The sequence below is a fragment of the Stenella coeruleoalba genome, assembly GCF_951394435.1.
Source record: "Stenella coeruleoalba genome assembly, chromosome: 15".
In the NCBI taxonomy this organism is placed as follows: Eukaryota; Metazoa; Chordata; class Mammalia; order Artiodactyla; family Delphinidae; genus Stenella; species Stenella coeruleoalba.
In genome coordinates, this window is record NC_137161.1 from 55,477,808 (window position 1) to 55,505,700 (window position 27,893).

Genomic DNA, 27,893 nt, shown 5'->3' on the forward strand with positions numbered 1-27,893 from the left:
TATTAATCAACTGATGTTTATTTCTATTCATTTCATGGGATTATTTTGCTTATTAGATCAGAGTTTAAGATTTATTATAAAAAAAGGTCTTTCCTTTTTTTTAGGCTTTTAATTTTTATTTTTTGAGACATAAAGGCTGTAGAATTGACAAATTTGAATAACCCTAAAACTGCATGGAGAAGAGTTGGTCTTAAAACCACACAGCATGACTCTGTAGGCAATGTTAGAAGATTCTGGCATTCATTGTTGAATTTTGTGCACACGTTTTCTTTTCTTTTCTTCTTAATTTGCATGTCAAGAAAGTGGTTCCCTTTTTTTCCTCGTTATTTCATTTTCTTCTCTGTGAAGACACTGTACATTTATTTTGATCTCATTTTCTTTCCGTTAGATTTCTTTTCTTCTGTAGTGACATTTAGAAAGGTATTTCTGGTATCATTCTTTGAATTCTTCAGGGGTGACAGCTAACGGGTGACAGAAAACAAAAATCTTGTTCACATTTGTCGCTTACTTATTGCACATTTTAGTACTCTTATAATTTCTCTAATTTGCATGTTACAGAACTGAAGCCAGGACAAGAAATAGAAATTAAAGCGAGAGAACGTTCCACAGTGGTCGTTGACTGAAAATAATAATCTGCATGTTGTTTTCCCTTCTCCCTCCTGCATGCAGGGATTTGGTTTCGTAACTTTCGAAAATAGTGCCGATGCGGACAGGGCGAGGGAGAAATTACACGGCACCGTGGTAGAGGGCCGTAAAATCGAGGTGCATGTCCAAAATATTTTCCTTTTCATCTTTTTGATAAGTGTCTGCTTCACGCTCATTTGTTGTTTCAGATGCATCATTGTGTCTTGTATGTGACCCTACTCCCTTCTCATTGTTTATATATATATATATATATATTTATATATAAAAAGGAAAACTGGCCTTAATTTTTTTTAAATTTTCCTTTATTATGTTACTCTTATTACTGCTAAAAGGTGGATGGCAAAAGTGAGACAAAAGAAAGGTTAATCTGAAAGGGATTTTTAAATTATTTTATTTTTCATGTCTTATAACCAATGGGTGCAGTAGATTCCAAGCAGTGGAGAGAGTGTTGCCAAACAAAACAAAATACAGAGCAGTTTCTTTTTTTTTTTCCTTTTCTTTTTCTTTCCACTACAGGGTTGATGAGGGATCCACAGTGGTGTGCAAATTAAGCCAAATTGTGAAAGAAATGGCGTTCGAGAGAACGATTGTTTGGGAAAAAAAAAAAAAAGTGAGAGGTTTTTGTCATGAAACCTTTCTTTTTTTTTTTTTTTTGTTTTTTTAAGAAGCCAGTTTGAACTTTATATTCTTTTGATCACAAAGTGAATAACCAAACAGGATTTCCTGTTCAATATCTGGCCGTTCTTCATGAAAAAAAAAAAACGCTAAAAGTCCGATACTCAGAATCTGCTCTTTCTACCACTGACTCTCCCTCAAAATGACCACAGGGTAGTATTTGTTAAAACTTAAAAAAAAAAAGAAAAAATACCAGTTAAAAATGCTTTAGTCTTTGGAGTAAGATGTTGCATATTTTGCCTTTCATTTCCTCCCACCCTCGACGATAACCCTTAGGCCCCTCACCAAACTCTCAGTAACCATGGTAACTGTATACAAACTCATGCTGGCGATGGTGGTGAATGGTAAGTGGTGAAATCCATCTGCCGTTTCACGTATTTAGTGCTGATATATCTCTATACATATATATACCACGTGAATTTTTTTGACTTGTTGTATTAAGTTTTCTTGATGCTCTATTTTTTTGGATATTGGTACGCCTGTAACTGAGTGTACGTTCTAAGCTAGCCTGGGAGGCACTGACTGGATTGAGATATGACCAGTGCACATCTTACTCAGATCGTTAACTCCATATTGTGTTAAACAATGCACCCTCTCTTTTATCCTTTTGTTAGCTGTGACTTTAAAGCTTGAATGATTTTGTTAATTCTTGCGATGTAAAAGGCTCTTGTTCCAAGTGTTGAATGCTAGATGTTGCTTCCCGATGGTTCTTCCCTCGTAAAGTGTTGCATACGGCTAAAACTTGTTTGTCCTTTTTTTGACATTTATGTTCCCTTGTACCTTGTCTCTCCCCTCTTCTATTCCACTGCATGTTCCTTCATGTGAACCTTATTTTATGTTTAAAAAATATTTATTGTTTCTGTGTTACCATGGAGTACACGCATGCTTTTCAGTCTTCAATTATGCAGTTCCTTTTAATTTGCTTTTACTGTCTCCTTATTAAACTTTTAAATGATATGACATTGCTTTATTGAAATGATTTGTTAAGTTAAAATGGTTATGAAGTAAATGTAATTATAAAAATGTATGATTTTGTTATGCACCTACTGCCTTTTATAAATTAAAATGCATTTTAGTTTTTGGTGTTTTTTTTTTTTAATAAGTAATCACAGTCATAATGCATGCAACTAATTGAAATGTGGACTGGCCCTGGAATATGTGCTTATTTGAGTTTTCTATGTACATAGGTAAATAATGCCACAGCACGTGTAATGACAAATAAAAAGACTGTCAACCCTTATACAAATGGTAAGTAGAGATTGGCCTTTTACAAGAAATTGTCTCTACCTCAGAATCTATTAAGTAATTTAACTGGGGAATCTGTTTCAACAAGCCATATTTGCCTCAGCATGGCTACTGTGTCCTTGCTGCTGACCTGCTACAGTGAACCACTTGAACCAATAAGATAAATTTCATGACAAAGGCAAATTTAGTTCTCAGGTTAAGAGTGCATGTCCTTCTTTCAGTCTCTCTGTAATAACTCCCATGTGAGTGAGATACAGTACTTATTTAGGAATTACTTGGGTAATTTAATTTATTGTTATTGGAGTTAGTTGAAGGAGGATGGAAGTTTTGTTTGTTTCTTTTTTCATCACCACCTCTTCACTGATCACTAATCATCCCCAGAAGTGGGACTGCAGAATTTGGTTCTGGCTTTGAATCTTCTCTGGAGCTATTAGGCTTTAAAAGTGCCTTAGATGGTGTCTCATGACCAGTTCCATAGTGAGTACTGGTTGACCACCAGTGGCATTTGGGGGCAGGTGAGGGTGTTGCTGTGTATTGCAGACCCCTTCAGGACAAGGCATTTCTGCCCTTGCTCTAGAAGAAGACATCTCAAGACGCTTCATAATAAGGATTTAATATGTATGAAGAGTTATTTAAAATGTTCACACATTTTGATTCTTTAATCCTTCTCAGAAAAAATGTCTCTTAAGATATATGGGGGGAGGGAGGCTGCTGATGTGCTAATCACATACTTAATTGTACCAGAATTAGAAAGAATGTAATGTAGTAAGTTAAAGTTAGAGCTTAGTGGAATATTATAGTCATTAAAATGAGTAGGGTGAAGACTACAAAGGGCCTCATAATGAATTAAAAATTGTAAAATAAGAAAATTATATGTATAGCATGATTTGAATTAAGGTAGGCAGTACACCAAAATGTTAATGGTTGAATTGAATTGTGAGACTGGAAGATATTTTTTGTTTTATAGATTTTTAAAAAATAGCAATTTTATTACAGTCTTAAAGAAAAATTTATGGAATTTTCCATTTTTAACATTTTAATTACACATGAAACATGGAAATACAGACATTAAAAAAGGAAAAGAAAGAAAGAGAGAGGGAGAGAGGAAGGAAGGAAGGAAGGAAGGAGGGAAGGAAAAAGGGGGGGAAGAAAAGGCTAAAATATATTTTGAATGACACTACTGCCACCTTGGTTTCCCAGCTACCTCCTCAGAAGGTACCACTATTACAGATTATTGTCTATACCTTTATTTTGCACTTTCTTGTATATATACGTACTCAGTATATATTTATAACATTCACAGTAGTGTGTGCATTCTTTTTATATGAACATGGTGTACATATCATTTCTAATTGGCTTTTATAAGTCATATGGAGTTCTTTCAATGTTAATACATACAGACTACATTCATTCTTTTTAGTGGTTACATAATATTCCATAAAATGAATATATGGGTTTATTCCCGCCTCACGTACTGATTGACATTTTTTTTCTATTATAAACAATACTACAAGCATTTGGTAGTTTTGTTTTTGTTTTTCTTCTTTCTTGTGCAAATGGCTACCAATTAGGCTAAGCCAGTTTGTTCTTATTTTTAAAAGGGGCAAAATTAAACAGAAATATACCCTCAGTATAATAGGAGTCTAAGGAGAAAGACCAGAAGAATTATTTATTCTGCTGACCCATTTTCCCAGCTCCAACAACCCAAGACATAACCTTAAATGATATAGAAAATTTTTGCAACAGACTTTGAATGCCCAGTGATGAAATGAAGCAAACTGCTGAGTTACATGTCATGAAGACTTTCTACTTGGGTAAAAATGATAGCTCTGCAACTTGCCAGAGCTAGTACACAATGACACCAACATGACTACTGGGCACTTTTTTTAATTATGAAGTAGCAATTGTGTGTGCGTGTGAGTGTGTGTGTGTGTGTGTTTGCACCACGCATGCTTTCATGCGTATGCATAGATGTTCATATCTGCTGCTTATGTGAGAAAATAAAGCAAGGGAAGCCAAATATTATTCCTTAAGCCGTATGTAGGCATGTTTATTTTAAAGAAAGTGCTATTGATCGATGACATACCCAGGGGCTGAAAACTGGACCTGTGGGCCTTGGAGACACAATTCAAAGCCTGTTTATTAATAGCCAACAACTCTGAGTGTATGGCATTATGTTAAGCATTTTAGATGCACTGGGTCCACGTGAAGTCCTGTAAAGAAGACATAGTTTTCCTGTGGTAAAGCTGGAAAATTTGAGGCTAGAGGAGATGGAGTGATTAGTGAAGGCTTTTTTTTTATTATGAAATAACAAAATCTTATGGCCATGCCCATGTGTTATGAGTGCATCGCTTTCCCCTGTCATCTTACAGAGCTGCACTCAAGCAACCAGCTACAGGAACAGAAAGATTATTAAAGTTGCAGCCCCAAATTCCCAGTTTGATATGTTGGCATAAACATCCCACATCCCATTCCAGGGAACCATGCATTTTTAGTTTCCAGAAATGTCATATGGGTCTCTAATCTGTGTACCCAAAAGGGGGTACTCAGGGGCTTATCCTGTCACATGGACTGAGGATGGTACCTAAGGGGTAGATGGGCAGTCGCAGTAGAACTGACTTTAAAAAAAAAGGCAGATCCTAACTACATAAAGATGATTGGCTTCTATAGTGGAGATGGTGGAGAATTTTGGTATTCAAGAAAAGTAGTTTTCAAAGCTTTTTCAATCCTTAATTCATGAGTACCATCACTACAAGTAAAATTTCCCATAAAAGGCAATCCAACATAACTGAAAAGATATGGGTCCCTCTCAGATCCTTGACAAGCATGACTGTGTTAATAGAGGATATTATCACTACCAAAAAGAAAAAAAATAGAAAACGAAAAGAGAAAGTGGTAGCTGTGTGAGATGATCGATATGTTAATTAGCTGGATTGTGGCAAAAATTTTACAGTGTGTATGTATATCAAATCAACAAATGGTACACCTTCAATCCTTCAATATAGACAAACTTAGTTATCAGTTATACCTCGATAAAGCCAGGAAAAAGAAGAGAAGTGAGGACAAATAAAGTCACATGGAAATGAGAAAATTGATTGGTGAGATTCATTCATTAGCTACCTCGTTCATTCTCACAAACCATCAAACTTAGGCTGCAGCAAAATTATGCATCACTAGAGTCATCAAATTTTGAGATCACCTTCACGTGGAAAAATATAGCTCTCCATGCCAGCATCACATTCATGCACTCCTTCAGTCTTGTCAGTCATCCAGCAAAACTTTAAGCAACTGCAAAGTTTTTGATGATGAATGGGACAGGACCCTAACCGCGATAAGACACAAGGTTAGGAGGCCCTGCTATAGAGGACCAAAGTTAATGAAATCATGGAGGATGTGGATTCCGTTTCCCAGCACATTTGAACTTGGCAATAAGAGAAGACTGTAGAATGACACATAGGGGTCTGGAAACCCGCCCCATCAGAAAACTCCACAAAGAGGGAATTGGGCGGGCTACTTCTGTATTGCTGATTTTTCCTGAGGACACCAACCCTCAGAGAAGAGTTAAGCTTTACTGAGCTCATTGGAGATCAAATGTTTCCTCTGTAAAACAAGTTGAAAATCAGATTCTCAGGAACTTCTTCGATGTTGGAGAAGCATTGGTGTTGGATGTAGCTCTTTTATTTTCTCCGAGATCTTAGGAAGGTTGAAAACGGGACAAAAAGACCCAAGACTATATGGAGAGGTGGACTTCGCATCATACCTGCCTTTCACTGGCTATTGAACTGCAGGCAGGCTGTTGAAACACTCCACATAACAGCTTTCCCAAGTGGGACCTGAGAAATGGGACCTACTATATAGGGTATTTGTGATTATTGTGGGAGATAAAATACTCAGAACAGTGGCAGGGGTACAAAGTCCCCTAAAAATTTATTTACACAATAATCTCAGTAATAAGTTGCCATCCTGTTCTCTTTTTTTTTTTTTTCCTGTAGATAGTAAGCTGAGTTTCCTGATAGACATACTAACTTAAGGATCAAACATTCAGATGCTAACAGAAGCTGGCTAGGTCAAATAAATAAGGAAGCAGAGAGGGTCTGAGAAACTTGTGGCCTTTGGGGACTCTTTCATTTTCATACTAGGAAAAGCAAAGTATGTCTCTTCTAGAAGAAAAAAACAACACAGGGTAACAATAAAAGATTGCTGACCTTTGGCCTCCAAGCCCAGCGTGTAATAGGGAGGAGACAAACTGGAGGGTTAAGTGGGGTGGTCCCTCATCACCCCCAGCAAATTGGTCCATGGGGGATTCTTAATCTAAAGTTGCTATTTCTGCTCATGTTTGAAGAGAAACAGAAATCCTGTATAGACGAAATTTAAATGTTGACAATAAATATGTGTTGCAAAAAAAAAAAAAAAGTTCCTGAGTGAACCAAATGCAATGTGCAACTGACTTTTCATTTTGGGCATTGCCGTCTGCACCATTTCAAACGCCAGATCCCTGGCATCCTCAGGTCATGTCTTTAGAAAACCTGGGTATGCAGTTTGGGAAACCCCAGACTTTTTTTTTTTTTAACATCTATTGGAGTAAAATTGCTTTTCAATGTTGTGTTAGTTTCTGCTGTATAACAAAGTGAATCAGCTATATGCATAGGTATATCCCCATATCACCTCCCTCTTGCATCTCCCTCCCACCCTCCTTATCCCACCCCTCTAGGTGGTCGCAAAGCACTGAGCTGATCTCCCTGTGCTATGCAGCTGCTTCCCACTAGCTATCTATTTTACATTTGGTAGTGTATATATGTCCATGCCACTCTCTCACTTCGTCCCAATTTACCCTTCCCCTTCCCCGTGTCCTCAAGTCCATTCTCTATGTCTGTGTCTTTATTCCTGTCCTGCCCCTGGGTTCATCAGAACCATTTTTTTTTTTTTTTTTAGATTCCATATATATGTGTTAGCATATGGTATTTGTTTTTCTCTTTCTGACTTACTGCACTCTGTATGACAGACTCTATGTCCATCCACCTCACTACTCAATTTTGTTCCTTTTTATGGCTGAGTAATATTCCATTGTATATATGTGCCACATCTTCTTTATCCATTCATCAGTCTGTGGGCACTTAGGTTGCTGCCATGTCCTGGCTATTGTCAATAGTGCTACAACAAACATTGTGGTACATAACTCTTTGAATTATGGAAACCCCAGACATTTAAGGGTGATTTCTTGAATGTGTTCCTTCGATACCCAACTCCGCAAAGCCCTAGAGAAGGCACATGCAGAGTTTTTTGTGTGCACATTCAGACCTGTCTTTTAACACCTAATACAGCCATAGTTAACACTGGGGACCTCGGCCAGTGTTTCTGCAGAAGGCTGACAGATGACCTTTGAGAAGCTAAATTTTAGGAGGGGAACACTGATTTGGATGCAGCCCCTTGAGGCCAGGCCGCAGAGGGATCTCTCTAAACAGCTCCTACGTGTGATATGGAGTGAGACCTCCACATGTCTGGTGTCTGCTCCATTGCCTTGTTGTATGGGGGCCCTGGGAGCTGGGAGCGGTGGGCTTTGTCAGCTGTTCTCCCTTTGTTGTAAGCTTCATTATTCAGTTTAATGTCCTTGATCAAAATCTCTGAATTTGCAAGGCCTGGGGACATACACAAACTGCCTGAGAAATTAAAACTGGGATCATTTTGTCCGTCTTCCTGACAGTGCAGGCTCCTGTGTCCAGCAAGGTGATCCCAAGGGTCCCTTCCAGGTACTAGAAGGAGTCACAGGGACTAGGAGGCCATTTGCATGTGATTTGCGTGCATTTACATAAGCCCGCAAGAGCCCTGTTAAGTCTGAGCAGAGGTGATTTTCAAGGGCTGGATTCTTATTGCCTTTCCCTTGAAGACAGTCACCCCTAACAGGGCCCTTTTTTATTAGGTGTATATAGGGAAGCAGGTCATTGACGGTAGGAAGGAGATCCTAGCTAAAAAGGAATGAGTCCATTAAAAAAAAGCTCTTTATTCTTTCAGTTCCTTTAGAGCAAAACTAAGTAAATATATGGAGCACTGACTATTTGCCAAACAGCTTTAGATGTTGGGAATTCACATCGGACAGCAGTCAGTCCCGCTCACTTCACCATTAATTTTAATGAAGGAGAAAGTTTATAAAAACAATTAAGAACAAGCAACAAAAGAAAAAAGATAAATCCAGGCGGCGTTAACCACTATGCAGAAAACAAAACTGGGAATTGAATCAGGGGACAGCCGTAAGAGTAGGGAAGGAAGAGGCATTAAACAGCCTGCCCTGGGGAGACATTGGAGACCTAAATAATATCAGGTCAACTTTTGAGGAATGAGCAGAGTTCTCCAAGCAGAGCGAGCAGTGGATACAATCCTGAATGGTCTAGATTGGTCTAGAAGGATCTTAAGTTGTTTTGAAAAGATGAAAAAGGCCAGTGTCACCACAGTTTGGAGAAAAGGGAACAGTGGTACAAAACAAATGGACCGGGGTTAGATTGTGTGGGCTTGTAGGCCAAGGTAAAGAATTTGTGTTCTAGGGCTTCCCTGGTGACGCAGTGGTTGAGAATCCACCTGCCAAGGCAGGGGACACGGGTTCAATCCCTGGTCCGGGAAGATCCCATGTGCCACGGAGCAACTAAGCCTGTGAGCCACAACTACTGAGCCTGCATGCTGCAACTACTGAAGCCTGCATGCCTAGAGCCCATGCTCCGCAACAGGAGAGGCCACCACAATGAGAAGCCCATGCACCTCAACGAAGAGTAGCCCCTGCTCGCCGCAACTAGAGAGAGCCCACGCGTAGCAACAAAGACCCAACACAGGCAAAAATAAATAAATTTAATAAATAAATTTAAAAAAAAGAATTTGTGTTCCAAGTGCAGCAGGAAGCTATTGAATTCTGAGTAGCAGGATGACATGTCTGATTTACTTTTAAAAATTGGTTTGGCCACTAGGAAAAGAGGAAGAGAAGATGGTGAGAGTTAGGACTTTGTTGCCATGGACTTGTCCAGCTAAGAAATATAAATGTCTTGGGCCGGGATGGTGGCATTGGTGAGGGAGGGAAGTGGAGAGAGTGGAAACATCTTTTCAAAGTCTAACCAACAGGATTTTCTAATGGATGGTACATGGGATATGAGGGTAAGGGAAGCATCAAGGCATTATTTATCAAGAATTTTGTTTTGAGGAACCAAGTGGATGGAGATGCCATTTGCTGAAGGGGGGAAGACTTCGTGAGGAATCTGCTTCAGGGGAGGAGGGAGATGAGAAGTTGAACTTTCGTGCCTGTGGTGTGGTTCAGAAAAGCCTTTATTTTTCCTACAGTGGGAATAGAGCAGCCTTATTTAGGAGAAAAGACCAGTAATGGGAAGAAGGGAAAACCTGCACTGATGTTCCCATGACTACCTGAGCAGTCTCATTTCATTTTGCTGCTCACAGATCCCAGCTGACTTATTGTAGAGGAGACCTTATCAATTACCTCTCTCAGTTAATACTTGCAAATGTGAGATGGCATAGATCTTCTGAGGAGGGAGAGTATCATTTTGTTTCTATTATGTTTATATTGAATGGAAGTTTTCCATGGGGAGACTTGGTAAACTGGTAGATCATTGGTAGATAGTTAGAAAGTGGCATTAAGTAGCATGCCCTAAGAAGACATCAGGTCAGCTTTGTCAAGAGCTGAGAGATTGATTGATTAGTCAAAAGATAAATAGATAATAAAGAAAGAGAGAGTGATGATAGAGATGGTTGGATGGATGGATGATAGATATAGATAGATAGATAGATGATAGATAAATAGATACATAGAGTTTTCTTAGCCCAAGGAAATGAGGAAGGTAAATGTAGATGAAAGAAACATGATTTCTAGACAGTCTTAGACACCTCTGAGAAATCTGTTTCTTTGAGAAAAATGAAAGATTGAGAAATCTGTTTCTTTGAAAAAAAATGAAAGACTGTTGGCCTAACTTACAATCTTTGAGAGTTACATCAAAGTTGATCAATGGTTCCACATTCAGTGAATGGTGTGTCCCAGCCTCGTGTGCAAAAGGAATTATTTAAGGGAGTTAATAAGAATACATAAAAGAAACAATGGTTTCAAAACGACCCTGTCTCCACTACCAGTAAAAGGTAGGGGCATAAGCAGGATGTAAGATGGAGGACAGAGGGAAGAAGAAGGGTAATAAATTCATAACTTAATTATTCACTTAATATGGCTACGTATAGATTTCTTTCACAAACTTTAGATTTCTGTGAAAAACTAGCAAGAGAAAATTAAATATGTCCAGATAACCCTGAAGCTTTCTTTGCAGCCAGTTTGCTCTATTTTCTCTTTGAATCCAAATGACTTAAAATGTGGACATGTCCTCAGAAATTGAGTATTTTCTTTTTTAGGAAGCAGTGAATTTCAGTTGGTCAAATTGAAGTCATTTTCCATATTTATAGAGCACATATTCTGAAATGATTGGGGTAATTTTTATTTTTATACCACTATAGGAATTTCTATAAGATAAGATGTGTTTAATATAGGAGAGGAAGGTGACAATATGGAGTTTCAGAAGCCCCTGGGACAATACATCTCAGAATTTCATGTCTCGTTCTCTGGGTCTAAAATTGCAGCCAGGAGTTTCCCATTAATATGCCTGCCAAGTAATCCAAGGATAACCCTTTGGAAAACCCTATCCTAAGATCACCCTGGGTACTGTAAACCAGCTAGTTTATTCAAATTGGAACGGAAAGTTTCTAGAAACAAAACATTCTTGGAAAGTTCTAGGAAGTTCTTAGGTCCATCCAGGGGCCAATCTATTGCAATATAGTGCCTCTGTCTTCCTTAGTGGATCAGTAGATTGCGGTCACCTCTCAGCTGTTCTTCCAGGCTCATCACTTAGACCAGGCAATAGGATGGCACACCCTCTCCCTCTGGGAAGAGCTCAGAGAGTACTTGTCACAAATACCTTCTCTCACATCACAACTCTCACCATTGCCTTTTCTCAGGAGCATTTAGTAGAGGACCTCTGATGTTTGACCTTCACCTCAAAGACACAAGGTTTCCCACACCTGTCTAGTGTCTTTTGGCAAGTCTGTAATAGATGCTTTTATAAAGACTTACCAGCAGGAGCAGGAAATGATCACCAAACCCTAAAACATGATCATCTTTTGAGGTTGTTCCCTAAATAGTGCCCAGTGGGTGTGTAATGAGGGTAGCTTGATTTGCAAATATTCTTGTTTGCTCTTTTCTTGAGTAAAAGTTTCTAAAGGGCCAGGATTCATTTTACAGAAAACGCACCATGTGGAACGTTTGGAACATTACAGGATTCTGTTAATCCTATATACAGGTTATTTGAAAGTTACCTTAGATATCACATGCTTATTAAGAATTTTTATGGTTCTTGAATTCTTTGAAATGTATTCCACACAATGTCTAGTGGATAAATGTCATTTTCTTTGGGATTTAAAAAGCACTTTGGAGTTCTGTAGAGTCTCTGGGTCACAATTAGGAATGACGATTTTCAGAATATGTTTCTGCAAAGAATTCTGTTCATCTTCCAAAACTTTGCAAACTTAATACAAAGGGATGTATTACAAAGGGATGAACTTAATACACAGGAATATCTAGCAGTGATCCATGAAAGAAGACCAAAAAATTTAAATTATTATAGGGGCTCTAGAAAATATTGATATGGGATGAAATGAATTATCACATCCTTTTCAAAAGGTTCATCTGTAGCTGGTCAGTAGTTTCCATGCTATTAACTTGTATTGGCAGAAAATCAAAAAAGGGCCTAAATCTATTTTTCCTATGTATAGTTTTCAAGTAGTCTTTATGCCTGCCCAAACTATACATCCTCTTAATTTTAAAATTAAAAAGAAATACACCAACCCATTTGACTTGTAGTTAATTTGCAATGATAGGAGTTGTTGAATCAAATGTGATGATAACATTTTTGTGTATTTGTTTTAAGGCTGGAAATTGAATCCAGTTGTGGGTGCAGTGTACAGTCCCGAATTCTATGCAGGTAAAGAGTTTTCTCTTTGCATGATGTCTTCTTGGTCTTTTCTAAATGTGCTTTGCCTGCCCATAAAGAATGGGTTTATAAAATAATCTGAACTGATAAATTCCTATCCTAGCAAGTTTTGAATGATTTTTTTTAAGGCAAAACCAAAAGTGTTTAAAAGCTTTTAAAAAAATAAAGGGGAATCATGTAAGTTACATTGTGGCATAAGCATGGAGCCGCGGCTCCTTGTGACATTTCACACTGATTTTGCCTCAAAAAAAGCACTGAGATTTTGTTCAAGAGGTTTGAACAAATGGACAGCTGCTCATGCCTGTTTTCTTTCAATGTGCCTGAACGTGTTTTTCAGCCATACGTTTCCATTTGGAATTGCATTTTTTATTCCCTTGGCAAAGCAGAGAGTTGGCTTAATTATCCCAATAATGTGCCAGTGTTTTGGAATTGCAAAGAGAAGGATTATTTAGAAAACTAGGAAAGCTAAGTTGTCCTTCTTTTTCCATTAATCAATTTCCCTTAGCAATTCCCTTTCTCTCTGCTTTGCCTTCAAGGGTATATAGCTTTCTCCTCATCCCTTCCCAGCCACCCAACTGCCACTCAAATCCACTGTCCCAGAAAACTTGGTCATCAGATTTGGGGAGAGAGTAACTCAGAAGCAACAGCAGCTGAGATTTTTTGCTCAGCATAGCCTGTTACTTCTACCTGTTACTTCCCTGCTCATGAACAAGGCTGCATTGAACACCTGAGAACCTTAGTAGATTTGTCACATGGATGTTGAAAAGAAGTCTTGCTTTGATGTGGCCCTTGCTTTTTAATAAGGAGAAATCAATGACCCGTTGGTTTAGATCCACTCATTTTGTAATCTCTTGATGGTAAGTCACACCCCTTGCTTTGTCTCTTCTGAGATGCCCTACGTCAGTCATCTTCCCGAAACTAAACATTGACGCTAGTGGATGACAAAGGAACATAGGAAACTTAGACAGCTACTCTAGCACAAAACCCAACTTGATTTTAATAGATGGTAAACCTTGGAAGGCCCAATGTGGTAGCTGAGTTCTGGATTTTAGGTAGGCAATATTTGTAGTTGTTCTTCATGTGTGAATTTTATTACAAGCCTGGGTTACGACCAGGGATTCTAATAGTGAAGTAGTTGTGTTGACTCTTATTGGGGAGGCAAGACCTAGCTATAAGGCTTTCCATGGCTATGTGGTGGGGTCCACTTCCTGAGGGGACACATAGAGTGAGGAACGTGGGCATTACTATCAGGCAGCCCAGGATGGAATCCTGGTTTCTCTACTTGCCAGCTGTGTGATTCTAGGCGAGTTACTTAACCTCTCTGTGCCTCAGCGTCTTCATCTGTTACATGGGAGATGATAGTAGTAACAAACGCACAGGTATTTATAAGAATTACATGGGTTAATATCTGAAGAGTGTTTGGTGCATAGCAGCACCATATAAATGTCAAGGAAATAGAAATAAATAAGTTAATGTTCCACCTCTCTGCCATAAGGGGAAGTTAACTGAGAGCTGATTCTGCTGAATTCTGAGTGTACCACTAGACTAAAAGATTCTCTTTTAATTCATGAGAGGACTAGTCCTTCAGTGCTCAGCTTATCAATTCAGGGGGCACAGATATTGCTGGGATACATCTTTGTCCAAAGCTTCAGAGAAATGAAATCCCCCAAAAGGGCAAGAAGGAAGTTGGAAAGCAGCTTCTGTGTATCTGCTGGGAGTGCTGGGTGAAATGGAGTCTCTGGAATAAAGAGGTGGCAGATTCTGCGTGTGTGTGTGTGTGTGTGTGTGTGTGTGTGTGTGTGTGTGTCCGTCCGTCCGTGTCTGTGCACGTGCCTATATGCATGTTTTTTCTCCCCCAAAATAATGAGATCAAGAGCAAGAAGCAAGAAACCATTCAATGAGGAGGTGGGGTATGAATGTACGAATTGTGACAGAGAGAGGAAAGTACATTTTTCCAGCCCTACGCAATGTAGTTGCTGGTCGCCTTTGGCTCAAGCAACCAGGAAAACACCAAATATCTACTTTCCAATGATTTCAAACCTCTGTGCATATCTGTGGGTGTGTAAGAGGCCATTAAGACAGAAGAAACAATTCAGAATGACTTAAACGTACGAGAATACATGAATCTGCATAACTTTTAGAACATTAGAGCAGCCATTCAGATAAGCCCTGGGCCCAGCCTCAAAAGTTAGATCATTGGGGCTTCCCTGGTGGCGCACTGGTTGAGAGTCCGCCTGCCGATGCAGGGGACATGGGTTTGTGCCCCGGTCCGGGAAGATCCCACATGCCGCGGAGCGGCTGGGCCCGTGAGCCATGGCCACTGAGCCTGCGCGTCCGGAGCCTGTGCTCTGCAACGGGAGAGGCCACAGCAGTGAGAGGCCCGCGTACTGCAAAAAAAAAAAAAAAAAAAAAAGATCATTGGACTATGGGGAGAAAATAAGTTGTAATAAGGGTTACTCTTGATTGAGTACTTTTATGGCCAGGCACTGTTCTAAGCACTTTACCTAAATTAATGTGTTTGAATCCTCATGGCAGTTTTCCAAATGTGGAAACTAAGGTACAAAGGGTTTGCATCACAGGGCTAAGATTTCACAGCTGGTAAAAAGCCAGCTAAAATCAAGAGCCTGTGTTCTTTGCAACCAGGTTACTTTGCTTTATTTTTTATGAATGTTAAAAGTCATCATTCTTATTGACTGTGCCCTCTGATAGTAGATCACGCTACTGCTCTCTCCAAATCAGTCAAATTAAAGAAGAGAAGTAAGATAATAATTCTGGATTATTCCAAATACCACAGTATTCAGACATATTAACTGCTTATGCCAGGGGAAGCTTTCAGGAGCCCAGACAACCAAATAATTATTTCTATGAGCTGCTTCAGTAAACTTAAATCTAAAAAAAGGGGGGGGGGATGAGGGGGCACGGAGAAGTAAATGTTACTTGAGAAATCTGAATATTTGTGTTTGGTGTTGCCAATATCTGGGCTATCCTTGATAATCAGAGGCTTTCTCTTTTAGCCTGTATGTTTGTCTATGTAGGTAGACAGAGCTCATGATATTCAGAAATGTGGGGAAGTGTTGCTGCAGATCCAACACTCCAGAACAATTCCTTTTAAATACTTGAAGACCCATAAACACTGAGAATCCTGCTAGCTTACATCTAAAATTTCAGGCACCTGTATCTGTGGAATGCATATATGCAAAATAGAGCTGTAGAATGTGTTCATTTCCATAACCAGGTATAATGCCTCATGTTATCCATTTAAATACCCATGACTAAGAATCTAGGGGGCATTTTAAATTTCCCCAACTACAAACATAGTCTGGATTTATCTTGGAATTTTGAATGTGCCCCAGAGCTGAAATGAAGACCTTGTCATTGATTTGCTGTGGGTATTTCACAGGTCAGCCCTGTATCTGCCTGACACAGAGAGCCAGCCTTATTTTATTAGTCATTTCTATATATAAGACTTCGTGTTAATGACAAAGATCACAATATTCCCATAGTATAATTATTGATTTTATGAAGCTTATGCAGAATTAACAACCCAGCCTCCAATTGTCTCTCAGAATGGGGCATGAAAAGTGCACATATTTTGTAAATTAAAATCAATATTTTCAATTTCTCCTAAAGGTAATTTTCCTAATTTAGTGGACTTTTCCCCTAACATTTATTTTCCCTTTAATTATAAAATGGCAGGTTATCGATTTTCGTCTGTAACCTCTTGACGCCCGGAGTGTGTTTTTATTGCTCACGCAGGGTGGGGGTGGGGAGAGCAGTTATACCTCTTAATGAGGATCTTTAATTACTAGCTGAACAGTATTAATTTGCTTTGATAAATTATGACATGCACTCTCCCTCACACACGTTCTAAGAGAAGCATTTAGAAAGCTGTTAGGAAAGGTCTTTCATTGGGGGTGGTTTTTCTGAACTCTCATCAAGTTTTATACCTGCAAGAACTCTTTTAAATGCTTATCCAATACCAGTTTCCAGAAGCAGATACATCTAAATCAGCATATTCCATGAACATACATAAATCTCCTCCAAAGACAAGTGGGTGTTTTCCTATAAAACTAAGCAGCAGCATTGATTATTTCCTAAGCCTAATCATCTTCAGACTCCTTGAGGCTTATTCTCATGACAAATGATTGATAAGTCAATACAAAAAAATGCCCAGGTGAGTTTCAAAGACTAGCCAGCATGTACGGGCATTCCATTTTAGAGTCAAAATAAAACTGAAGGCACTAAGTAGAAGTAAAACGTCTGCAAATATCTGTTCCCAGTAGCATTTCTCATGTTATTTCGTGTAATTAAAAATAGGGTTTTTAGGAATCCCGCTGCGGAGGCCTCAACAGGGATTCTTAGAGTTTCCTGTCATTCTGAGAAGTCCCCTTTGCCATCTAATAAAAAGGTTTTTTTTAAAAAAAGTGATATTCTTAAGGGATAATCATGATAGCTAGCCAACAAAACTGCTGATTGAAAGCACCTTTAATCTTCATACATGAGTAAAACAAAATAAAAATAAATAACAGAAGGCTATACACAATTGTCGACATGGTCCTGACAAATGGCAAAGTCATCCGTTTCTCACTTGCTGTGGTAAGATGGCTGCAAAGCTCACGCACACTTTATATCATATCTGCCAACTCATTTCTGTGATTAAATATTCCATCAGTGGGGCTATAAGGCAGCAAAGCTTCACAAGATTCGTAAGATGCACCACTTGAACGCACATAATTCACTTCCGTGGATAGGGAGCTCCCCGCCTGCAAAGGAAAATTGGAATTGAGTTAAATTACTCCACGAGCTGTGATCAATAGGGAGAGGAAAAGATCTTCCAATGCAATGCAGATCTAAGATAGAGTTAGGTCCTGATGACTAGAAATACACAAACTCAAAAGGAGAGAGATGCAGAGTCAATCGACTTGGAAACCTTGAAGATGACAGTGAACAATAGTCTTGGTGACACTATTATTATTAGTGGGCTTTTGCGGGGGAGGAAAGAAGGGGGTCCTGAGTGGATCCTCCTTCTGAAAATAAACATTTCTGCTTTGTGGGGAGTGAAACAAAATGACGGGTGCTAAAAGAAGGGCATACCTATCTGCAAAGTCACACTTGAAAAGTGGCCAGGTCTTGAAACTAGGTTATCCTGGGGTTATAGGGAGGATCAGATAAAATAATGAGTGTAAAAGATCTTCACAGACTGTAAAGTAAGATAAAGATATAAGAGATTAGTGTGATCGCTGAAGCCACCTGGATTGATTGTGTCCACGTCGGCACAAGCCTGGCCACGGATCACATGACTTGAGGCCAGGCTAGCGGATGAGAAAGTGGATTGGGATCTCAATATAAAGGTTAAAAATGAAGAGGATGGATGTAGTGCTCTGTGATTGCGTAGCTCGAAAGGGCAGGTGTATTTGACCTTGGATTACCGGGACAAAGGTATTGGTTTTCTATGGGCTCTTGGCCACTGTGAACCATGATTCATCTAAGAATTGGGTCAGAAGTAGGTAAATGTAGGTCTCCCTCCCCCCACTTCACTTGGTTGAGTCCATCACAGTTCAGAGAATGACCTTTAGCCACACTTTTGGATGGACTTCTTTCCATTTCCTTTCCTGCAATCTGGATACAAGAGCATCTGAAAAAATGTAAAATTTGTCCAGAACCTGGGATAACCTGACCTAAGTTGCTTTTCTTTTATTGGTCACAATCCTAGACTTTGGATTGGGCTTGGGGTGATCTGCCAAAAGACTGGGTACAAAGCACGCCCCGTTTTGGGTGACTGCCTTAGCATCCTGAAAGAGTATAAGGTGGGTTGGAAAGGCACCTGCCACCACCCAGAGCCCCCTCCAAGCAGCAAATATTCAGGTGTACCTCATGACTCTAAAGTCGCGCATATCCACCCAGAGGACCAGCCTCGCCTGGACTCAGAGCCAGGGCAGTGAGGAGCTGCTTCTTGTGAACAAATGACCTTTGGCTCGGTGATGTTGTGTATAATTTACACATCTGCCAGATTCCAGTGCAGTGCACTTCAGTGAACTGGAACGGAAGAGTCCAGATTTAAGTCCCCGAGCAAAGGATTTTCAGCCTGGAAATGTTCCACTTCAAAGAGTTTATCTCGTACATCTGTTTACTTTTGCCTCCCCTTTTGGTGGCAATTCACTTTGCTTCTTCTCTCTCCTCCCTGCTTCTGTCTTAATGGATTTCACTCCATCCCTGGCCACATTTGGCCTTAATTTTCATCTGCGTCCTTCCCTGTCCTACAGAGGGAATGCAGCTCGGCTTTGATGGAGCCTGTGGGGATCTTCAAACAGGATCGGCACTCGCTTATGTGCTGAAAACTGCATTTCCTAAATAAATGGGTCCCCATTCTATTGCACGGAAAGGCTATAGCAAGGTGAGCTTGCCCCAAAGCAGGGAGTGACAGGATGGTCCTTGTAGGAGAAGCCCCACCACTAGGCTGTGGAGGAAGATGAGGTTCGGGTATCTGGCTCTGGATAAATTTCATAGGGAAAGTTCTAGGTTGCCCTCATCAATATACTCGGCAACTCAAAACATCAGCAACATAAGCCAACTCTGGGCGCTTAATCTGTGCCAGGCACTGTGCTGAACTCTGTTCCTCCTCCAATTCTAATAAAAATGTTATAGCATTATCTTCTTTGTAGAAATTATGAAACCAAGGTTTTTGTGGAGAGTTTATCTCATTTCCTAAATCACGGAACTAGTTTGTGAAGCATCTGTATATTATATAAAGGTCTTTTTTCTAACCGCAAAGCCCATATTTTTCACCACCTTCCGATGCAGCTTCCTCAGTAGTAGATGAGGGCACCCCCTCTATGCCTTCCATTCATTAGGTCATAGAATATAATGGCAATTAGGAAGAGTATCTTTGCATTTAATATTACTGGCTGCATGCCCAACCCCCATGATGGGATGTTTACATATGTTTACAGAGATTGCAGCTTTGCAGGATGAGTGTCATTTTCTTCCTTTGCAGATAAAGTAGAAATCCAGTGGAGTGGAGTTGCCCAAGGTTGCTTACTTCAAAGGTTAAAGAGCTGATTCAAACCCCTATCTTTGTATATCTTATTAGGAAGCCAATTCCTTTCCCTGCAAGTTACCTCCCATATGTTACTAAACGCAAGCTCCTGTGCCTGAGGCACAGGGAGGCCAAACAATACTGAAACGTCAGAGTTTGGAGCAGAGACAGGTTTATTATATAAAGGTCTTTATTATATAAAGAACCATGCGAGGAGACAGGTGGCTCTTGCCCCCAAACCCGCAAACTCCTTGAAGGGTTTCAGCAAAGTATTTTTAAAGGCAAGGCGAAGGAGGGGCCAGGTTGGTTGTTGCCCACTTCTTGGTGTCGGAATCCTTTGTGCACATAGCTCAGGTCACGATGTTCCTATAAACCTCCAACAAAACAAATGTTATTCTCTGTTCTGCAACTTTATCTCTACAAGAATGGAAAAGTGTTGTACTCTTAAAGGTCAGAGCCTTGAGAATAGCTATCCTGTATATTTCAGGCTATAGGCAACATTCTTAACTCTAAGCAAAAGCAAAAGAATACAAAGGTTAAAGTAAAAGAAACAGATCTAATGTGGAGTCAGATTTGTTCTTCCCTATTACACAGACATGCTTTAGTTAATCCAGTATTTTGGATTGATGGTTCTTAACTGGGAGTGATTTTGCCTCCCAAAGGAATCAGGCAATTTCTGGAGACAATTTTCACTGTTACATCTGGGGGGAGGGGTGTTCACTACTGGCCTCTAGAGGGTGGGGCTAAGGATGCTGCAAAATACCCTGCAGTGCCCCGGACGGGCCCCCACACGAAGAATGATCTGGCCTAAAATTCTGACAGTGCTGAGATTGAAAAACCCGGTCCTAATAGAAGCACATGAGTAAAGATGTGACCTATGCACCAGATATCTTAAAAATTCTCATGCCCTGCTGATGGCTACTGTTAAAGATGTCCAAGCAGCTGTAGTTATTGATGGCAATCAAAGAATGAAAGAGAGACATTTGCCCAAATGTTTCCTCTTCTGGGCATTCCTTTATGATTTTTGACTCCAGAGGGAAAAGCATAGTTTGATTTATGCTGCAGAGCCGGCTGGCTTGGCTAGACATACTCACAGGATGCAGAAAGGCTGATACACTCACAATTCCAATTTATTGCAACAAAAGGCTACAGGTTGAAAATTGGCAAAGGGAAGGAGCACCTGGGGGGAAGCCCAGAGGAAACCAGGCGCAAGCTCCTGGGTGTGCTCTCCCTGTAGAGTCACAGGAAGTGCTTCGTTTTCCCAGCAAAGATGTGTGACACCACATGCAAAGTGTCGCCAGTCAGGGAAGCTCACCTGAGCCTTGGCGTCAAGTTTTTTAGGGGGAGTTGGTCACGTAGACCTGGAGCACCCATGACTGACCTCAACTACTCAAACCTTAGCCCAAGGAGCAAAAATAAGTACTCACCGTAAATCACATTGCTTCCATAAACAATCTTATCAAACTGGTACTGTGTAGCCCAAGGCCACAGGCATCCAAAAATAATCTCATCAGCTAGAATATTCCACGGGCTCAGAACTCATCTCCCAGGAGCTGACCAGTCCTAAAGACAAGGCTTTGGGGGGAGATGCACAAGGTTTGAGGGGGCCGGGCTTGCTGAGTTAACCCTTTCCTGCCCAACATCAAAAAAAAGAAAATGGAGTTGGCAAGCTCAGAACATATCACAAGAGTGATCGTGATGGAAGTGGTGAGGATGAGGCTGGTGATATAAGACAAGACGTACTACTGTGTTTGCTGATTCTAGGAGAAAAGATGAAGCTGAATTTAGTTATGAAAGAGGAAGGAATGAGTGGCTTTTTCACTTAGAGCAGGGGTCTGCAAACTTTTTCAGTAAAGGGCCAGTTAGTCAATACTTTCAGCTTTATGAGCCATATAGTCTCTGCCACAGCTACTCAGCTCTGCCCTTCTAGTGCGAAAGTAACCATAGATAATACATAAAGGAATAGGCATAGCTGTGTTCCAATAAAACTTTATTTAAAAACACAGACATTTACATTTCATGTAATTTTCATGTGTCATGAAATAGTCATCTTCCTCTCCCCACCAACCAGCTATGTAAAACTGTGAAAGCCTTGGCCCCTACTTTGCTGACCCTGGCTGTAGATTCCAGATTTAATAAACACAAAGCTTATGCCCTGGGGAGGTGTTTTGGTTTTGGTTTGGGTTTTTTAGCATTGCATTTTGGTAGCAATTACAGGATACTGCATGAACCCATGGTTAGCTGGCTGTCACTCAGTTATATGATGTCCATCAAGGAAGGGCCAAAGAGAGAGGCTGTGTATGAATTCACACATACCACTGGCTTCCATTAATTCATCCTTTAGCTCAGGACCTGGGAAGTGCCAGGCACTGTGGTAGGCTCTGGGGTAGCAGCCCTTCCCTCCAGAATTTGGCAGGGCAGTAAAGGATGCACACAAATAAACTCAGGGTATAATAAATGATGATACCTCCTGGACCACTGGAAAATAACCGCTCTCTCTGCATTGAAAGGGGTGCCATAAACTGGATCTGGAAGGATAAGTTAGAGTTTGCCAGCCAAGAAGGCAGAGAGAAGATCATTGTAGGGGTAAATAAGGAGAAGTTTGGTAGCGTCCAAAGGAGTTTCTCAACCTTATCTTCAGAATCCACTGAGAAAAATTTAAACAGAATTAAAAATAAATACAAGTACTTGATGTTCATCTGAGATGGGAATTTCTGAGGCAAAATCAGTTTTCTCCAAAGACTGAGAAATATTGACTGAGATCAGAAAGAACCTTCTAGAGAAAAGTTGCTAAAGACCTGATAATACCATAAAAAGGAATCTGGATTCTGGAATTTATCCGTTGAGTGGTTGACAACCATTGAAAGCTCTGATTAAATAAATGAAATAATAAAAAAAAATAAGAACACAGTGATGAATTAGGACCCAGACCTACATTTGCAACAAATCGGAGTCTTATCATGAACAATATATGTGGGTTAAGCCCTGAAAGATGTAAGACCACATCGGTGACTGGTCACCAATCCCAGAGACTGGGTTCTTGACAGACCCCAGGATTACCAAATGGTGCCCAACAACAAAAGCTATGATACAATGTGTCTCCTACTTTTGTCCAAAACTTTTCTGAGGAAAGCAGATTACCAGAGATTTTTAAAATGAGGTGGGTTCATTTTTCTCTTTATGTTTTAACTTGAGTTACCATTCTATCATAAACCATTTCGTTTTGAAGATTTTTTTGCTTTCCACTTTCAGCGTTCTTTTCAAAATTTATGGTTCACTGTTATTAGCCCAGCCAATTAAGTTGTTGTGTAAATAGAGACAAATTGGCTAAATAGTGTTTAATATACTTTATGTTAATAATACGTAGATACTCATTCTCCAAGTATAAAACGAAGCTGTCCCCTTTTCTTTTAAAAAATTTAGTGTTGAAGAACCAACACACAAATCTCAAAATCCTAGTTAGATTAACTACACTGATGACAGTTAACGCATTTCTAGAACTTCTATGGAACTGTTACAACCCATTACAGTCAAAATATTGGTTTATGAAAAATTAATAAAGCCAATGGAAAATGGAATCCAGCATTAGCTAATAACACCAAAAGAATCAACCAGAATTAATTATGCTGCATGCTACATTCTAATGAGTTTTTCATTAAACTGTATACCATTATGGAAACTAAACAAGGATTACTCAAAGAATAATGCCAACGGCTGTTATTTTTTTAGGGGATTAAATTAGTTACTGGGTTATACATTTAAAACTGACGCAGAGGTTAATCGCTGTACACTCATCATTGTGTTAAAGTCAGTATCATTTTAAAAACACGAACACCCCAATATCATTGATATTTCCTCTGGAAAAAATATAAATCCGTTTGTATGTTTCTAGTGTTTGTTTGATATACATGTGGTATTGTAAACACTGAAACCCTCTATATTAGTTCTCTGTCATTTTCGAAAACAATTTTCACCAGGTGAAATAGTCTATACTTGCTTTCAGCCCATTGCTGTGTGTGTGTGTGTGTGTGTGTGTGTGTGTGTGTGTGTGTGTGTGTGAAAGAGAGAGATTTAGGAGTATCTTTAAATAAATGTACCTGATTATTTTTTGAGAGATTCAGAATTGAAATATAGTATTTTCTACTCTCACCAAAAGAATAAGTTAAGGATTTTAAACCTAATCTAGGATAAGAAGGAAACTCAAGATGAATCTCTACAGCCATCCCACAAATATACCCAGATCCTCCTAAAATCCAGTTCTGTAATAGTAAGTGAAATATAAGAGGGGGCCACTAGGGAGGGCTTTCTGGAAGGCTTTTTGGACTCTTGTAGCATCATAGAAGCTCTCGCACCTGGAGGATGAGAGGCAGAGAGGGAGGAAGTCCATCTGGGTTCTTTGCAGAGACTTGTAAACTCCACTGTTTTCAGCCGAAGCACAATTTGTAATTTTTTTTTCTCCCGAGCAGAGATTGCACACTAAAATATCTTTAGGAGGAGGTTGTGAGACCAGTAAGTGAAATGTGCAAATTGGAAGGGACATATCTCAATTATAGCAGGAGTAGCTTCTCCCCATCACTTTGAGTGGCTCTGCCAGGCAGGAATACTAGCCCAAACCCATGTGGCCCCATCTCCTGATTCCTCAAGAGAAGCCAGACATACGTCTTGTAACATTAAAACTCCCAAATTTAAATGTTTGCAATTATTTCCCAATCTTAAAGTGTTTTCCATTAATTCTATTATGTTTAGCATTATGTACAGTACATTAGTTAGCAATGGGCTACTCCTTTCTTAAAAGAAAAAGACAAAAACAAAAACAAGAGAACAAAAAAAGTCCCCAACGGGCCATATTTTGAGATCTCAAATAATAATAATAATTACTATTTCCATTATTACAATTACTGAGATCACTTATTGATTAGCTACTATTTACCAAACGCTTTCATGTAATAGTTTTAATCCTTACAACAATACTTAATGAAACTGATAGTTTTGCCCCTATTTTACAGATGTGAAAACCGAGGCTCAAGGATATTAAATGATGAGGTCAAGAACACTTAGCGAGGCTAGCAAAAACTAAGTTTAAAAGTTTCCAAAGCCCATGCTTTTCCAACTACATTATCCGAGCTTAAGGGTTCACTATTTCTCCTCCATGTTTCCTTCCCCCACGTCTTATTTCTACCCTGCAAGTGGGATTTTTCTTATCTACAGAAGATACATCCTGCCCAGAGGCTTCCTTGGTTGGATTTAAAACCCTATTGCAGATTCTTAAAGGTGATCAGGAGGTTGTAGCTAACACCTTTAGCCTGACAGAGTCAGGTGTTTTCAGCCAGAAGATGACTGCAGAATCTTTAGACACGATTTTGTTGGAAAGGTGTTGGTGGATATTTATCATTCCAAGGTTGGAGGAGATGTTTCATCAACTCAGGACCAAGTATCACCATTGATAGGCTTCATGAGAGAGTCTGAGCTTTGGAGTCATGCGAAGCTGGCTCAGATTTCAGTTTTGTCTCATAGTTTTGTCTCTCTCAGCTTTAGTTTCCTTGTGGATTTAATAAGAAAAAAAGTTATAGTGCTTGTAGAACATACTCGGTCCAGAACCAGAAACTCAATGGCATCTTAATTGTCAGTCTTATTAATATCACCTGTACTGAAGATTGTTTATATAGTCCCTACATAGGTATTTTACTGTTGTTGGTGGCCCTGGAATCCCCTGGGAGCTTATTAGACATGTAGACTTTCAGGCCCCACCCCAAACCTGCTAGATCATGATCTACATTTTAAAAGGGTCCCCACCCATTGATTCAGTTCATATTAGCATTTGAGAAGCAAAGCTCTAGGATGGCCTTTATCTATATATTGACACCCATGACCCAGAAGGCCAAATGCCTTAGGAAATAAAATTTATTTGCATTGTTTTTGTTGTAACTGAATTGCTATCCTTCCACAAATGCCTTATGGGACCATATTTCTCCTTGTTCCATTGTCTTAAACCACAATGAATTAAAAAGAAATTTGGGACAAGTATTGAAAAAACATGTCTTCAAATTGTTTTTGGATGTTTGTTTTTTAAACAAAACTGAAATAAAATTAAAATTTTGACAAAGTATTGATAAAATGATACCCTCTGAAATTTTTAGTGACAGTTTCCTGGGGAGTGGCTAATGCTCTCCTGAGAGACAATTAGTAGTAGTATTGTTCCAAACAGAAAGTAGACGTTAGAACAAGGGTCCCCAAATGTATTCTGTAAGGTTCCAGGTAGCAAATATTTTAGTCTTTGAGGGCCATGCATTCTCTGTTGCAATTACTGAGCTCTGCTGTTGTAGCATAAAGCAGCCATAAATAATATGCAAGTGAATGAGTGTGGCTGTGTTCCAATAAAACTTTATTGATAGATACTGAAATTTGAATTTTATATAATTTTCGCTTGTCACCAATATTATTCTTCTATTGATCTTTTTTTTCCTCAACCATATAAAAATGTAATCATTCTTAACTCATGGCCATACAAAAATGGTGGTAGGCCGGATTTCACCAGAAGACTGTAGTTCGCCTGCACCTGATTTAGAAGATTAGCCTTAAGTCCATGGGTCCAGGAATCTAGTTGGTTTATTTTGCATTCAGCACCACAATATTTCTGTCTGTGTGATCTTGGGCAAGATCCTTAAACTCTCTCTGTCTCAGTATCCCCATCCATTAAGTAGATATAATAGTAGTACCTCTCTTACAGGGTTAAGAGTAGGGGATGATCCAAATTAAACATTGAGAGGTTTGCGGGGCACTTAGCAGGTCTTCAGTAAGCAATTTTTGGAATTGTCGCTGTAACATTTGAGGATCCGATATATTTATTATCATATTGAGTCAATCAACTGCTTTCTTTAAAAGCCTCTATTAGCCTAAATTTGGAGGCAGGAGCTTAAGGTAACAGTCGAGTCATTACATTTTTCAAACAATAAAGAATCAAGGAGAAATTTCTACAGAGATCTGACATACTGTCCTTGCAACTTTTTTCTGCAATTACATCAAAATAAAACGTGGAAAGAAAAAAATGTGACGTGTTTCTTTCTAAATAGGAATGTCAAAACTCACCAAATAAACTGGAAAGAGGGATTATGAACACCATAGACAGATTCACTCCAGGGCTCCTTTAAATATGGAAATCCCCTGGCGCAATTAAAACATGATTTGATTTATAAGAATTAAATATACATGCAATATTTTCTGCAGCCTCTGTGCCTAAATGGAAATACCTCTGTACTTAAAATGCTCCCATAACCCTTCAGAGAAGCTCATCTTTCAGGCATGTATAAAAGCTTTAGGTATTAGCTGTGAAAATATTCTTACGTGGATTAGCTCAATGCTAGTCTGTTAAAAAATGCGTACCTGTAAAAGCCAAAATCATCAGGCTTTGGATGAATTTGTCAACTGGAAGCAGTAGCTTCCATTGGCAGGGACCACATGGCAACCTCCCAGGTCTCTAAGTAGAACAGAAGTTTGATGCTTATTTGATGCTGCATAGGGGACCCTCATGGTAGCTCCTCATTGATCCTCAAGGCAGAGTTCATGATAAGGTAGGACTACCACAACAAAGTACCATAGACTGTGTGCCTTCAACAACAGACATTTATTTTCTCACAGTTATGGAGGCTAGAAGTGTGAGATTAAGGAGTTGACAGGGTTGATTTCTTCTGAGACCTTTCTCCTTGACTTGTAGACCGCCATCTTCTCCTTTTGTCTTCACATGGTCCTCCCTCAGTGTCTGTGTCCTAATTTCCTTTTCTTATGAGGACATCAGTTATAGGAATTAGTTTCTACCCTAATTTTACCTTAATTACCTCTTTAAAGATGCTATCTCCAAACACAGTCACGTCCTGAGGTACTGGGTGTAGGACTTCAATGTATGAATTTTGAGGGAACACCACTCAGCCCATACAGTAGAGCAGGAGTGCCGTATGTCTTCTTCTGGATGGAAAACCAAGGGTGAGCTCTCTAGGATTATGTGATTAGTGTTTTGTGTGCCTTCTTCCCCAGCCTGCCTCCAGAGACTTTGACAGAATAGCTTGGACTAGAAGTGAGGTACGCTTTTTCGTTTGAAATGCTCCAAAGCAAACTTGGTCAAAGGACAAAAGGGGAAAGATCAAAAGTAAATAAATTTTACCTCTTTGCCTGCAGAAGTAAACAGACCAGATATATTTAGCCATTTTCATTTTTCTCCTAAATCTGTGATGACCTAAGGCCTGGTTTACTGAGTGCATCTGCGGAGCAGCAGAATCACCCTG

The 27,893-nt window shown here is 39.5% G+C and overlaps 1 protein-coding gene across 12 annotated transcripts in view; it reads left to right on the forward strand.

Annotated features, from left to right (window-relative positions):
* Positions 1-27,893, forward strand: part of RBFOX1 (RNA binding fox-1 homolog 1) — a gene marked incomplete at both ends in the record, with an annotated part of 1,077,914 nt that overhangs the window by 962,009 nt on the left and 88,012 nt on the right. For 11 of the 12 annotated variants that reach the window (XR_013831497.1, XM_079944057.1, XM_079944063.1 and 8 more), the window contains 3 exons: positions 670-762; positions 2,508-2,568; positions 12,519-12,572. Coding sequence is in view for 11 of the 12 variants with exons in the window: in XM_079944057.1 (XP_079800183.1) it covers positions 670-762; positions 2,508-2,568; positions 12,519-12,572 (208 nt within the window). The remainder of the gene's footprint in view (positions 1-669; positions 763-2,507; positions 2,569-12,518; positions 12,573-27,893) is intronic. The other variant, XM_079944055.1, reaches the window with a different exon arrangement.